Here is a 16,382-nt window from a genome sequence, read left to right on the forward strand (position 1 = left end):
CAGGACCATCATTTTTTTCACATCAGATTCAAAATGGCCAAATGCAAATGCTGTTCAAGAACCTCGTCTTTGACAAATATTGTTGCATTTCTGAATGCAATCAAACTTTAATACATTATGTAATTAGTTTTATGTTCTGATTCAAAATGGCTGACTCATTTTAGTTTTGTTGACTATTCAACTAACAGGGACTATGTCATGACATGACTTGTTAATTAAAATACCATTACTGATGTGTTGGTCTACACACTATTGCCTCTTCCATATATGTGCAGCTCTATTTTGCATTGTATGTATAATGCAAGGTGCACATATTGAAATATTGAAGCATATTTTATGCCTGATTATGCAAACTTACAAAAAATTTAAAACAAACTTCATTTTGGAAAACTACTTAATTAAGTTAAAAAATAAAGAACTGAAAAGTACCCTAACTAAATTCAGACTGAGCAATCACAGTTTAGAAATTGAAAAAAGAAGACCCAACAGAATCAAAAGTAGCGACAGAATGTGCAAATTGTGTAATAAAAATGATATTGAAGATGAACATCACTTCCTCATAATATGCCCAGTATATAGTAAAGAGAGGGTCATTTTATACAATGAAGGTGAAATGATTTACCTCTGAAAATAAATTCATAAAAATAATGTCAAACAATAACCTGACAATTCCTCTGGCACAATATCTAAAATACAGCTTTGTTATTAGACAGCAGCACCTACTTAGTCATTGACTTTTTTTTATATATATATATACCTATTATGTGTTCATTGGGTTTTTGTTTTTATATTCAGTTTATAGTTTTTTGTTGGTCTTTCATTTTATTTTATTATATATTTCCGTTACTAACTTCAATCTAGTCTGTTTTTGGTCGTTCTTTTAAACTGTTCGTCATTGTAATTTGAGTAATTTTTATTTGTAATTTTCTTTTGTAACCTTTAACCTCCTTCAGTAGGTTGTTATGAATTAATAAAATACTACGACTACTATGCCATTGCCCAGAATGATGTTCAAAAGATACTTGGGAAAGATGAATGCTGTGGTACCCTCATCCTTAAATAGTCATTAAATTTCTGGGCATATGCTTTTACAATATGTAAGATGAAATAAACTCAATAACCATTAGAATTCTGGGTAGAGAAGTGGTCAACCTATAGTGCAAATTGTATTCTCCTTCTCTTAGTTTTAAGTTACATTTTTTTTTTCTTTTTGCTTTTCTTCTTCAAATGTGCGGGATTGTTTTGTTCACAATTAGATGTTGTCATTTCAATTTCAATCCACTCCCTCTAAGTTTTGCATGGTCAACCCCTACATGAAAGTTTTCATACCTCAAGCCTTGTGAAGATACTGATGAATTAATTCAAACTAATACTAATACAAGTTTTTTTGGACCTCAGCGTTTTTTTCGGTGTTTTTTTGTGGCATTTTTTTTTTTTTTTTTAGAATTGTAGTAAGTTATAGAATAAATACGCATGTTTAGAAAATGGAAATCATAGAATCAATGGTTTATAGATAGATCACAGAACACATTTATTATAAAAATCTGACATTATGAGGGTGTTTCTGTAAAATGAATGTACCAGCAAAAGTTCTTGTTTGTGTGTGGGTGTTTGTTAACTTTGTAGCATTTACTTTTTATGTCCTGCCATCATATAGTGCATGTAGTTTTATGTCATTTCCTGTTAGTTTATAGTATGCAAATATAAGTAGCATATGTTTTGCATATGATAAAAAAAAACGTTGTTCTTCATGGACATTCGTGTGTTATCTAAGTCACGTTCATGCCGCAATGTATCGTTACATTGACGCAAGTGTGTTTCAGACTGCCGTGAGTTATACTAAATATTACTATGTTACTGTAAATGAAATGTCGACGTCCGTTGCTAGGGGTTTTACTTCGCCACCCTTGCAGTGTGTAGTGACAGACGTATCACGGAAAATACGGTTTAAGGTGTGACTATAGCAATATTATTTACATTATACAGTGTCGCCACGTACATTATATTCTATTGTATTATTTTTTGTGTGTTGTGAAATGTAAGAATATTTGGTGTATAGATTGAGGTCCTTGCTTGCTGCTTTCATTCGTATTTCTTGAATTTGTGCCAATTAACATGCACAATTTTCAGTGAATATTTTTGTGAATTTTGGTTAAACTACAATAAAACTGCAAATATCTGTTACGTATTCCTCTATGAAACGTGGAGCTATTTTGTCTGACATGTCACCCAAAATTGTTATTTTTGATTATAAAATTAATTTGAAAAATATTTCTTTGATACTGATAGGATATACTAGTGCAATTATACCTATGAAACACTTAAAATGATGGTGGATACTACCACAAGTAGTGGCTGCTTTAAGTTGCCATGCGGCATCACTGCACAAATTCATTTGTTCGGTTACTTGAGGATCACCATTGTTTGCATCATGGATGAATGCAGAATGTTATTGCGGTGAAAATAATGCTGTAGATTTTTAACAAGCATCTGAGTTCCAGCAAACAAATCATCACAAAGTAGCTCCAATTTGATGTTTATGCAAAGCTACATACAAAATCAAACCTGATTGGCTACCCAATCCTAACACCTTAATAGTCAGACCAATCAGAGAGCATCTTGTTTGTTGACAGTTTTTTGTTGTTGATGTATCATATCCTGCCGTGTGCTTTGACTCAATGTTAATTTGAGTATAAAACTGTAATTTATAATTCCAATCTACCGGTAATACATGTTTTTTTTTTTTTTTTGCAGAAAAAAGCCCTCCGTGTTCCATTAATTCCTGACAGGTTGTCATCTGTGAAGATGCATGCATTGCAGGCCAAGTGGCACATCGGTGAAGAAGATCTAGATATCGGTAGACTGCTGGATAATGGCGAGTTCTGCTACGTTAAGGAAGGACAGTATAAAAGAAAAGATGACTCTGAGGTCAAAGTCGCTGTCAAGCAGCTTAAAGGTAACTTTAAATTGATGCATTTTGTAGTTACTTAAATAAGTTATGACCAGAAGGTTGATCTCACTCTGCCGATAAGATCATCAATCATTCGAATCTTGTGCTTATTAGACAAGATATTGTATGTTTTATATATTTTTATTGGTGCATTAAATTAAAATTAATTTAAAAGGTTGACATTTTCATCATTTCTCACCTTGGCACTTTCAACTTTAATTGGCAGCTATCATTTCCTGGAACAGCCGTATACTTTATTTTTGCTTGAAATTAATTTTTGATATGTACGCTAATTTGACAAAAACAATATTTTTATCTCTTTGGTTTGCGTGTAGATCTTGTCAAATCAGAGAAAAAAAAATATGACTTATGTGAAAATACATGTATCAAGTTATTAAAATTTATACATATTGTCTTACACTGCAATGATATATTGTGTCTCAAGCATTCAGTCTAATATAATCTGCATTATTAGGTTTTTTCGCACCTTCTGCGAAGTAGTACAAAATAAAGCTAGAACTAAAAGGTATGAAGAAAGGGGTGATGCTCCATACATGTAACAGCCATGCACAAACAAAAGTTCTCTCTTTGCAGTTATGGAGGGCGCTGTGTCAGAACTTCTAGATTCTACAACACAGTAATATCATGGAGTGTTTAATGTTAATTGTTTATTTTTCAGATCACACAAATGAGTATGCAAAGCGGGAATTGCTGAATGAGTTTGAAATTCTAGCACACATGGGGCTAGATCCAAACATTATATTACTGCATGGTATTTGTAATAAAGTCCAAGAGTTTTCAAGTGAGTAGATCATTGGGGTTACTGATGTGTGTAGGTGTGGCTCTCTTCCAACCTGTGTTTTAAGTGATAGCGCCCTCAACACACAACAGAAAAAATCTTTCATTTTGACTCACATGGCTCTATTTGGTAACACTAGGGTTGTACAACCTGTCTATTGAATCTCAATACCACTTTTATCTTTTCCTTAAATAATTATTTAGTTCAGACAGAATTCAATTGACATTATGTTAGAATCAAAAATGATTAGAAACAAAAGTTTTTGTTTTTTTTGTACATTGAGGGCGCTATTATGTTCTGTTCAGACCACTTTTATATGAAAGATGATTACTGGTACTTAATCATTAAACAGTCACAGTTTGTGTTCAAAGTAGATGTTGGTTTGCTGATACGTGTAGCTAGGTCTTATAATAGTGATGAATACAAAATCCAACACAGGCATGGGTCCCATCAGGCTGAAAAAAAAAAATATTCCAGTAATGCTGTAAATTTTCTCCACAGCTAAATACTGCCTGGTGACTGAATATGTGTCTAATGGTAGTTTATTAAAATATATCCGTCGATGTCGGAGTAGAAAGCGTGACGAAGCACCAAAACAGAGTATACCACCGCAGGAGCTTGTCAATATTATGGTGGATGTCGCACACGGAATGAAATATCTTCATAATCACAAGGTAGTTCTTGTAATGTATATATCGTTTATTGAATGACAAGAGACTAAGCCATTGTGGACAAGTTCATTGACCATCAGCAAGGTGTCAATATCATTGTCATTGAACTTGTCTGTAGTATTCTTCGATGCAACACATTTCCAGTTATATTTTTTTTAAATTCACACTTGTACATCTCCCTCAAGTATAGAAATATTTTCATAATACACAGGAAAAGTCAACTACCGGTAACAACTATCAAATCAAAAACAGAACACCTAATGCTTGTAAACAAACTCAGCAGGACGAAATCTCTCTGTTAAACTTGTTTGATTTCAAAAGAAAATTTGATGAAATTTACCACATTAATTTTAGTACCGGAAGTTCCCACCTAAATCTCATTAAACAGATCTCAAATGCTGATGCAAGGGAATTTGTTAGTGGTACCTAACTTCAATTTTGAGAGTGTGGTTCACTCAGGCGAAACTTCAAGATGCAAACCTGTAATTTTGTATTTTCAAGCGTAATGAGATAGGCTTCCTGGCAGAAATTGAATGAAGCACTGCTTTCATTGTTTATTTCAATTTTTTCATTATAATGTAACAGATATTACAGTATGTGAATTTAGATTCACATTCACCCGAGGAGCTGGCCAACTGCTCTCACATTCTGTGCTTCACCAGTATTTAATGCATTTAGTAAAAGAATTTCTCTTTTTTTCTGCAGATTTTGCATCGGAAGTTGATGGCCTCTAATATATTGATAACATTTAATAACAGAGCCAAGATTTGTGACTTTGGTTTGGCTACTGACATGTACGAACACGGTGAATATGTCGCAACCAATGAACCAGTCAGAGTGAGTTAAATATTATGTTTTAATTTGAAGCTTATCTGATCAAATCTGAGGTAGATGTAGTCACAATCTGATTGATTTTAGGATACATTCTAGCATATGATACATTGTTTTCTCTTGCTTAATATCTCACTGTAGTGCATTATTAATCAACCCACTTTATGAAATTTGATATCTTTCATACTGATAAGTATAATACTGTAAAGGGGTTAATTATTCACTGGGTTTTAATTTAGCTTATTTCGCTGACTGGAAAATGTGCTAAATTAAAACCCAGTGAATATGTAAAATTTAGCATAGAACACATTATCTAAATGACGAAACCGTGAATTTAAAACTCACTGAATATGCCTGAAATGGTAAATCAGGGAAATTTAAACCCAGTGAAAATTAGTCATTTTACAGTAAATTTCCCAAATGCAGCTCTCTACATTGTGAGTTGACTCGAAAAGACATATTGAGTGTACCATACAATCTTTTTTTTTCATGTAGAAAGATTTTTAATATATACATACATGGTACAGTATCAAATTTTAAACATTTTACTTTGGACTTATTTCAGAGATCCATTCGAAGGTGGTTAGCCTATGAAAGTCTTCTGGAAGGTGTTTTCAGTGCCAAAAGTGATGTGTAAGCATTCAAATCCACTTTTTTCAAACTTTTACACTGCCCTCAGTGGCAATTATGTTAAATACTTTTGTTTCACATGTAAGTGAATGTAAATAAACATTCACTTGTATAATACATGTGTAATTCATTTAACTTTTGTCACATTTCACAAAGCATAACTCAAATAATTTTTTTCAGATTGTTTTCTCAAACATTGACCTATAGCCAATAGAAAATTAAATCTATTTAGTCAAAAATGATAAAGAAAAACTTTTTTGGAAAAATAAATAAAATGAGCAAAATGTTGTACCAAAGAGGGTAAATCTGTACAAAGGTCAAAGAAAGAACAAATTCCTGAATTAGAATGTCACCATATGAAAAACTTGAAACAGAGCTTATTTCTCAGGGGAAAAAATATGTAATTTTTCTATAACATTGTATCAATACTTGTATTTTTAATATAGCTGGTCTTATGGTATTGTCCTATGGGAGGTTTCAACTCTAGGTAAGTCTGCACTCAATTTCTTAAACTGTTCGTGTTTTAGTATTACTATTTCTGCATTATTTTTAATCGTAAATCATGCAGCTTATTATCCCTGGTAATTAGTGCTGACTGGAGATCCAGTCATTTCCAAGTCCTATCCATATGGAACCACAACTAAAGAAATTCAACACTCATTAATTGAAATTTGGTGTGCGTGTGATGGCCATGCAATTCTGCTGTGAATAAAATGTGAATTGCATGCTGATTTACATATACACATGTATTACAGTGTGGGGAAACCTTATACACTCACCCTTTACCTACACCCCAGTTGAGATATATACTACTGTATATCCAGTTATTGTTGCTGATACACCACAGTTGTTTTTTTTCAAAACAGTAACCTCTACTCGCTCCTTATGAAACAATATTTGCAGAGGGGGATGTCATCTCTGATGGCTTTTTTTGTTTGTTTTTTTATATATCGTGGCTTTTCTGTATTATCAAAAATCTTATTCTGTATTTTTCTAGGTTCCATTCCTTATCCAGGAGTGAGTATAAGGCGGTTACCCGAGAAGCTGAAAGAACATTACAGAATGGAGAAACCGAAACATGTGTTACAGGAATTCTATGACACTATGCTGCGGTGTTGGCATAGGAGACCTGAAAGCAGACCTTCATTCGACCTCCTCTGTAAAGAAATGAAAAATATACAAAAAAATGGAAAGGTGAGAAAATATAAAGATAATGTCAGGCATGAATTGATGGACTTTATTCCAACCATGTAAATATATAGCATGTCGTTGGAACTTGATGCTTGCCGTTGCATTTTACAGATTTTAAGATTAAGATGGTTAAGGAATGGTAATTTAGTTGGTTAAAATACTGCCCTGGAGTAGTATTGTTGTCATGCCTGGTTTGTGTTCAAACATTTTAGATTTTTAGATGCATACTGCGTTTTTGAACTGATATAAATATACCGGTACATGCTTATCACAGGCCAATCTAAGACACTGGCTATTTAGTAAAAGGCAACAAGATTAAACTTGACACAATTCCTCAATTGGATCCCAGGCATGCTTTGATTGACACATGAATTGTCACGTGACCTTGATTATGCGCAAGATTTGGTTTTACAGAACAGCCTCCAAATATCTGATCACCAGTCAAATGGCATTTTCTGTCCTTTTCACATTCCTCAATAGGTTATATTCCATCATTGCATGTACATCAATAAGTACCTCATGGGTCACACATGCACATACATTCTTACTGTTGCAGTGTTAATTACAGAGACTACATCAGTGTCATGTTCATTTTATGCAAATTCCATAGTGTGCACGATACATATAAATTTCATTTTTTTTTCTGTTTCTTTTATAGGCCCAGATTGTTTTGAAAGACTATACATTTGTCCATTATTATAGCTTAAAAGAAACGCCGGATAGTGATGTAGAAAACGATTCCTTCGTTTGATGTATGGTTCCCCAGTACCCGCGCCTTCCACACATTCAATAATCAGTCGATTTAAAAAACTATAAATGTACCTGTAACTATTTATTATCAGTCAGTTTTTATTTATTTTTTAAAAAGTTGTATATTAGTTACAGCGAATTCACTGCCAGTTCCAAACAGTGAAGAACCTTATATGGCAATGTTGTTTGCGTCCATTCTAGCCATCCAATGCATGGCATGGAGTGCCAGTATTTGATTCTGTATCTGCTACCTGTACAACTGCTTGCTCACCAGTATTATATTCTGGTGTAGTGATAACCTCAGTGTAAAATTTTAAAGACTTTCGTCACATATATATATATATATATATGAACAATCATAATATACAGATGACAATGAAATTTTAGTTTCTACATCGAACATTAATCCAATGTTATTTAGCTCATTAGTTACCATGGTTATATCAACTGCCATTTTTTCTGATCGCTGATGGTGCTTGTACAAGACTTGTACGTAAAATCTATTCATCTTAGTCAATTATATAATATTCCTTATTTTACTTGTGTATATAATCAATTGTGTCTTAACTGATTGTTCATGGTACCGAGTATTTCAAAGCTTTCTATAGCCACTCTCGGCCATCAGGTTATTGTGTATATAACTCTTGGATATTTACTAATTTAAAAGTTGGCTGTCAAAGGAATATGGGAATTTTGCAATTTATTTTAACTGCGCTGCATGATATTTATTCTTTGTTTTCCAGAAATCATAGATACTTCCCTTGAATAATGTCAGTTCAAAGTTCTAGCACATATCATTTTGGGAAAAAATATTGTAATTTTAAAAGGCAGCCATACTGAACTGACAAATCATTAAAAAAATGTTGACGTCCATCTTGTTTGTTGTATTGTGGGTAACTCAGAATTCACAACAAAAGTTTGGAAACTTGATGATGCAAACTTTGTTGATGAGGTTTCCAACAATCGATCTTTATCACCTAAAATTTAACAGAATTTTATTTACGCCATTTTTTTTAGCACATTCCCATATTTATGCATAACAAATTAAACATATAAAGCTTTTTTATTTTTAAAATTAGATTTTAAAAGACTTTTTGTGCACTTGTTTTTTTTATAATTAGAAAAATTTTAAAAGAAAAAAAATAATTGTGTTGTAAAGAAATTTATTAGATCTGTGTTTTCAATTCGTTAATTGTCGGGCATCACAGATGCAACTAATACAATTCATGGTAACAATTTGTATGTGAGATTGTTCAATCTTTTTTTTTTATTTTATGTATTCTGCAAAGCATGGCTATACTACTTGACAATAATGGAAATACATACGTTTCACTGTCACATTGACAATGAAATCAACACAAAAAAATTCTAAATTTGACTTTAAATACTACGAATACAGATTGTCTACTTGATAAAGTAATATAATTTGTATCAAAAGTTGGTTTGTTAGTTATGTGCAAGTGCAAATGAAATTGTAATATCGTCCAATGACTCTATTTATGGGTTGCCATAACTTTATTCTTAGTGATTTTTAGTTTAAATATACCTAAGGTAGCAGCTAGAACTTTTGATTTCTCTCTGACTAGTTATTTAGAAATACAAAGAAAAAGCTGGGTTACCAAACAATTTTTATCAAGTCTATTTTGATCGATATTCAATTCAAAATGGCTGCCAAAATAGGACTTAATTATTGTTACCATAGAAACATGTTCAAGTATACCCTATTTTCATTTAATCCTTCCAGTTAATTTCTTTGATTGAACTGATCAAAATATCATTAGTCTTTAAACTTTCGTCATTTTCATCCTTAATTCTAATTAAGACGATAATGGCCGTCGTCTTCAATATGGGTCCCGAAGTGAGGTATACAACACATGTAAAACGATGTTTACCCAAAATTCGGACACATGCTGTGCAATAACCACCACCTTTCAAAACAGCTATACACAGGTAACAATTGTTGCCTTGAAAACTATTATATTAACATGTCTATTTGTCAATTAATATGCTTGGATTGTTATAATTTCATAAAAAATATGGTAAAGTAAATTTTAAAGTAAAAGTTTTCATTAAAATTGTCAACACATTTTGATAGATACTTTGAACCCTGCTGATTCAATTCATCACAGTCAATGTGTTCATAATTGGTGTGTTTGCCGCATTGCACCGATATCTAACACAAGACGAATATATTGCTTCTTGTTTGACCATATCATATAATCATTCCAAGGGGAGCATAATTTTGATATGCATTCACAAAAACACAGATCACAATATTACCAGACTACTGTTATACAGTAAGAGCCAAAGAATATATATATTCTGTTTTGAGCATCTCAGCTTGATGAGTTTAAATAAATTACTTATTTCTCTTCAACTTAAACCCTATGTATTCAATCTGATAATGTACTTGCGTAACAGTACCACTAGGTCAAGTTTATCGTATAATAATTATTTTTCTGTTTACTATCATTATCCTCTGCCAGGCTGCCATTGCTACTTTAATATGTGGGATGAAAGCAACTTACAAAAGTCAATTGTATACTTTTAATTTTATTCATTTGTGTCATTTATTTATGTTTTATGCAATTAAATTGTTCTGATATAAATTTCTACTGTATTATTCACTGATTTGAAGCGTATGTGTTTTTGTATGAACATATACACTTGCATGTGTGTGTTGTTGTTTTTGTTTGTTTTGGTGAAAGGGCATTCTTGAATACCTGAGGAAGATTATTCAAGCTGTAGTATGTATGATCATTCATTATTCAATTTAAGCAAAATAACAGAATTTGTTTTGAAAATAATAGATGAGACCAAAGAACCTCTTAATGCTTTGTCACAACAACTTACAAATTTAGAAGTGAACTTAATTTTAACTTTTTATCGTTTTGCTCCATTCAATTTTTGCCTTAGTTTCACGTTTCCTATTTTTGTGCAACTGATTTTGTTTCCTAATTTTTTTTATAATCTGAATTATATAAATAAAAATGTGCATTTATCTTTCTATTTATGTTGAGAAGTGCATGATGGAATAAACTGCTATGACAGGAAAACTGCTATTCATCTCCCTTGCAACATTGTAATGTTCATATGAACATTGTAAGCAGAGTTTGGTGTCCCTACACTGTAGTAAAATAACACTAATTTGTATATTGAAATTTACAATATGAAACTATGTTAGTGTTCAAATACTAAATCACTTTTCAAATGTAGAAACCTGTATAACTCACTATGTTCATGTTTTATACAATTTTTCCCTCAAATTCCGACTTCATTTTGAACCCAAATCTAAGTTTTACACTGTATTTACCTGCATTCCCAGTGAAAATGGTTGGGTCCAGAAATATTGACTTGTTGGTTGGGATTCAAATTGTCAAAATAAACACTACTGGCAATAATAATCGTAGGAATATTGCTGGGGAGGTGTCGCTCTTCCTGAGCGCAAGCTGTTAAACAGTGATAAATGTATAATATATATTTACACTATCGTAGTTCTCACAAATATAGTTGACACAAGCTCTTGAATGTTCTCAAAAGTGAATTTTCAGCAAAGTTCATTTGAAACAAAAGTAAAAATGATGAAACTCAATGTTCTATTGTAATGATGATATTGTGCACACAAGCTTGTGCCTTGAACGTTCAGGTCACATCAAATCTGTAGGGCCTATGGGCAATGTAGGATAACCCTTAAAAATTGTACAATTGCTACACTATGCTAGAAAAACGGTCAACTGGATCACACACACAAAGAAATTGGCAGAAAGGTGGTACTTTAGTACAAAAGTAGGGCTGAACATAGGTTTCAAAATACCATAGACTACAACGGGGTGTTAAGAAATTACTGAAACTGACTAAATTCACAAAGCTGTTAAAAGTGTTACAATTCAGAAACTGTGTGTGGGAAATAAAAAAAAAGAAATGGGGAAATAGTGGGGGTGAAAAAATCAAACAGCCAGGGAAACAAAAATACTAAAGCGCACTGAGAATCTGCTGCCACTAGGTGGCGCTATATATATACTATATATATATGTGTACAGCAATTAACCACTGCAAACAAATTTAACACTTTATACTGAAAACAAATTTAACACAATTATCGACTTGGGCGCTCACCACACGTGTATGACCCATTAAAAACGAAAGGGAGAGATAACCAATTATTTACGACAAGAGGGCGTTCACATTTTGCTGCGATAACGTGAATTCATTTTGTTAACTGTTTAGGACACCCCTTTAATTTTATAATTATTCATTCAATATTAAAATTCAAGGAATGCGCGCACCGCAACGGGAATAACTAATTCCTAGTACACTCATATAGAACAGAGTAGTTCATCCCGTTCTGCTTTTCGATCTGCCTGCAACGCTATGCGATCGGAAATGATTGACTCCGTTCTGAGACATCTTGTCAGGGAAATCCCCTACTTGGGCCTCTTCCTGCTCGACGTTGTGCAACTTAGGTTGGTGTTACACTATGGCCGTTCAGAAACTGCTTTATTTTCGCTTTTATGATTTATATTTGTAATTCATCCTTTCAGTATTTGTATAATATGTTTTAAGGAACTGATTTGACAAAATTGTAACGCTGTACTGTGTGTTGTTAAAGTTGCCGAACCCTTACTTTCACGGTAAAAGTTCATTCACCGATATTAAACTTTATTCGTATCGCGATGCTCACATTTTATGTTACTTTGATCATGTTCCAGTAACAGTTATTACTCAACTCGGGATATAACTTTCACAACAGTGCCGATTCCTATGCAAAGAACGTGATTGTTTGAAGTTGTGGACAGACGTTATCAGTGGTAGTTATGACGACGGGTATTTAAACTTTGTGTTATTGATGTCTCTTTTGGCTTTCGTTTTTCATATGAACCTCTTGTGTATCGCTCTTCTTGCTTGACGGCGTGCAACTCAGACGTGCAACCCAGTTAATACAAGTAATACGTAAGCACAATCCTGGATCTAGAATCTATTATTTTGCTGACACTCCCCATTTATGCCGGAAATTTTGGTCACATTAATATTAATGTATGACAGCGAAATTGAAAACAATTACCAACGAGAGAGTGCTGCCTAATTTCCTGTTTGCCGACGCGTCGGTTTTTGCGCCACGTCATTGCTACCACTTACCACTTAGTAACCGTGCTCTTACATAACACAAACAATATGGTCTTTACTAAACATTATTCAGAATCGCAAATCATTTGAAACACTTACCCGACGTGTTTTTCTCTTCTGAAACCCGACTCGGTGAACATGGGCTGGTCCAGGACCTAGGATTCGTCTTTAAACCAAAGTTGTTCTTTTATAAATGAACAATCTCCGGTGTAAAGGTGAATGTCCATCTCAACGTTTTGTCATTGATTTTCATTGATTTTACGGCTTTCGGCCACTGATGTAACACCTTGGAAACTCGTAAATTCTCACATTATTACAATTCGCATTGCTGCGTCGTCCAACAACACAACGTCTCAAAAAAGCGTCGATCGAAAATGTATGGCTTCCTATCATATTTTGGCATTTGGTGGCGCACTATTAATTCCGCTGGAATCTGAAAGCCGGTAACAGTCGACTGTTCAGTATAGGGGGGGGGGACAACACTAAACAAATCTCAAATTTACTAGGATACGAGTGAACACTTTCAACAATAAAATCAATAACTATCTATACAATGTAACACAAATGTAAAACGGGAAATGTATTGGTGGGCACATTAAAGCAGGAGAGTCGTCACCTACGCATGCATCAGATGTTCATAGCGTATCATTATAACAAGCGTCTACCCATGAGCCTTTGCGTTCTTAGCGTGTGTTGTTATCATCGCTTGGGACTTAATTCTCGCGCGTGCACAGGTGTTCATGTAAGCTCACATTAGCGAAACACTGAAATAATTATGTCACTAAGTCTTAGTGTGACGCCTCTTGGTGATACTTTATTGTTCACAAGTGCTCGCGTTGGTGACGTATTAGCATGTCCATACTTTCATGATAGAAGATGGACACACCGCCGTGTAACGTAGCCTTAGTAACTTAGCCTTAGTAAACCAATTGCATTAATAGGTCCGACATTGTCACCTAGCATAACAATATTTAACAAAAAAACGTATATTGCGACATACCCCCACAGTACCGTTATCACCTAATTTGTGGTGTAATGTATCATGTCAACATGATAAAACACGCCCAAATCCCCACAAAGGTAAAACCTCCGTTTTTACTTCCTTGTAGTTATCAGTAATACATTACACATGATGCAACTATCTGTGAGTCAAGGTAATTAATATCAAGATACAGCTGTCAAACAGAACTCAGACAGACAGACTCGACTAGATGACCGATGCAAGATGGCCACGAAGTCGATCAATGTTGTGGTGTGGTTGTATTTGAGCGGTAAGTATAATAGTTTATTATTCGTTTTTAAGATGGGCATTACAGGTAATTAACTCCCAACGACCAACCTCGGTTAAACGGAACCGCTTTAGTATAACGAGCTTCCAATTTGTCAGAAAGCCATTCTAACCAGACCAGGGCCCTGTCAACAGCACCCCAACCACTGAATGACAAGTTGACTTACTTCGATATTATTTAGCTAGGCATTATTTTTGGTGGCCTATTCATCCAGTTGCAATTCAAATTTACGAAATTGTTTAAAATAATCGTATTAAACTAAACAAAAATAATGAAATGAGACATAAACTAACAGTAACAAGGGATACTATTAAGATTTTTATCTGAGCCACAGAAAGCAGTAGAGCGTTTGATGGTGGTAGGAAACACATACCTATACACAAATCGTGTCGTTAAATAATGATGATCGTCGTGATGTGCCGTGTTGTACGTGGGTTCCATTCGACGTACATAAACTCTGAACGCGTGTAAAATACGGTGTGTTTACACAATATTTGAACGCGCGCGCTGCCTTAACGTGTATGTTGTCCTGAGGAGTTTTGAATTAATGAAAAATATATATGCTTTAAAATGGAATTCATTTTTTGACGAATGAAACGCCACAGACAGGTTTTATATCATTAAATCAAAATGTTCACACGCAGTCTCGAGTCAAACGTTGAAAAGTACGTAACCTTAAAAAACGCGTGAGTAAAACAATCCAAAAGTTGCGTGTGCGTGTACCAATGAGCTTGTATGCCAGCGTTTATGTCACGCTGGAAGCAGTAAATAGTTTGTTTTTTAATTCGTAAAAATGAACACCATCGAATTCACCTGAATGTTTCATTACTTTGCAGGCTGTCTTTTCGTCGTTAACGGGTCATACGAAGATAAATGTAACATTACAGGTGAGTGACGATGTTTGAATAGGTCTTTGCCCCACCTCTATACAGACAAATATTGAGTGAAATGTCGGATGATAGTCGATTTATGCTGACATTTGTTGATTAAGCTGATAGGCATTTTATCACGTATTTTCCGGATACGGACAGACAAACGAATTGATTTCTGTCCTTACCGACCACTTTGCATTTCAATTGTTGTTGTTTTCCAACAGGGAATTGAACAATTGACCCAATATCGAGAAGTTTTCAAAAACAAATTGGTCTCACACATATTCCCATATTTCCACCTTGGTCACTGATAAAAACCTATTTAGACTCAGGGGATAATATAGAAAAACTAAAACATGCTTGTCTGATCGCCATGAATTCAACATTTCTGAACTACCTGACAACAAGCGTGCCGCGGTGAGCTACACAAATATCGTTCGCCTCTTTCATTGTCCAATACCAACTCAAATAGTAGTATTCATAGTATTCACTTCTTCAATTTATCTGTCAGAATTATTCGTCTCTGGTTTTACTCACACTCATCCATATGAATATATGAATGCCCATCCAAATATACAAATATATACTCAATGCTATATTAACATATTCAAACAGGTGATGAGTACACCGTACTTGGGCCACTGTCATCGACGGATGAACATAGCGAATCGACCGCAGTGTGCAACAGTAACGACCGTGCTGTAGCGTGTCAGTGTGACCAGAGTAACTGTAACGGCGCTTGGCTTGTGGGCGTCGATCAGTGCACAGCCGTGAATAGTGGCACGAATACCATCGGCACTAAGGTTGGTTCTCAACAGTTAAGTGTGTATTGCTCTGCTATAAACATAATAAATGTCGACCAATTTGTCAACAAAAAACCAATAACATTGGAACTGTTTAGCTGTGAGGCGTATGGAAGTCATTCGAGTTGGATCATATGTCGGTTCACTTGGTGGAACTTCAGATGTCGTTTTACCGATGCCGCATAGAATCATTTACCTGCTTACACTGTCATTTGTCAGTAGTATGACGCTGTTACAGTAGTGTGTGGGACTAAGCCAAGAATGGTTCCCTGACCAATTCTTAGCCCGTGACGTACGTTCAATCGAATGGGAAATATACAAATGGTCAGCCGCTTGTGATGTTTATGTTCCAAATGCATGTTAAAGTTCTTCAATACAGTGTCATGAAAGTCTTTGGAAATTGCTGAACATTATGAATAGATTGATTTTTGTTATACAAGGTTATAAGTGGAAACAAATTGGGATCACGGAC

General features: G+C 34.2%; 1 protein-coding gene across 2 annotated transcripts in view; it reads left to right on the forward strand.

Annotated features, from left to right (window-relative positions):
* Positions 1 to 10,431, forward strand: part of LOC102801071 (uncharacterized) — a 64,425-nt gene extending 53,994 nt beyond the window's left edge. For both annotated transcript variants that reach the window (XM_006813726.2, XM_085503184.1), the window contains 8 exons: positions 2,755 to 2,956; positions 3,630 to 3,752; positions 4,251 to 4,423; positions 5,126 to 5,257; positions 5,817 to 5,884; positions 6,328 to 6,368; positions 6,879 to 7,075; positions 7,731 to 10,431. In XM_006813726.2, coding sequence (XP_006813789.2) covers positions 2,755 to 2,956; positions 3,630 to 3,752; positions 4,251 to 4,423; positions 5,126 to 5,257; positions 5,817 to 5,884; positions 6,328 to 6,368; positions 6,879 to 7,075; positions 7,731 to 7,823 — 1,029 coding nt within the window. In that variant the 3' untranslated portion in view covers positions 7,824 to 10,431. The remainder of the gene's footprint in view (positions 1 to 2,754; positions 2,957 to 3,629; positions 3,753 to 4,250; positions 4,424 to 5,125; positions 5,258 to 5,816; positions 5,885 to 6,327; positions 6,369 to 6,878; positions 7,076 to 7,730) is intronic.
* Positions 10,432 to 16,382: the final 5,951 nt, after the last annotated feature.

Source organism: Saccoglossus kowalevskii, chromosome 9, assembly GCF_978046115.1.
Source record: "Saccoglossus kowalevskii chromosome 9, keSacKowa6.1, whole genome shotgun sequence".
Taxonomy (NCBI): Eukaryota; Metazoa; Hemichordata; class Enteropneusta; family Harrimaniidae; genus Saccoglossus; species Saccoglossus kowalevskii.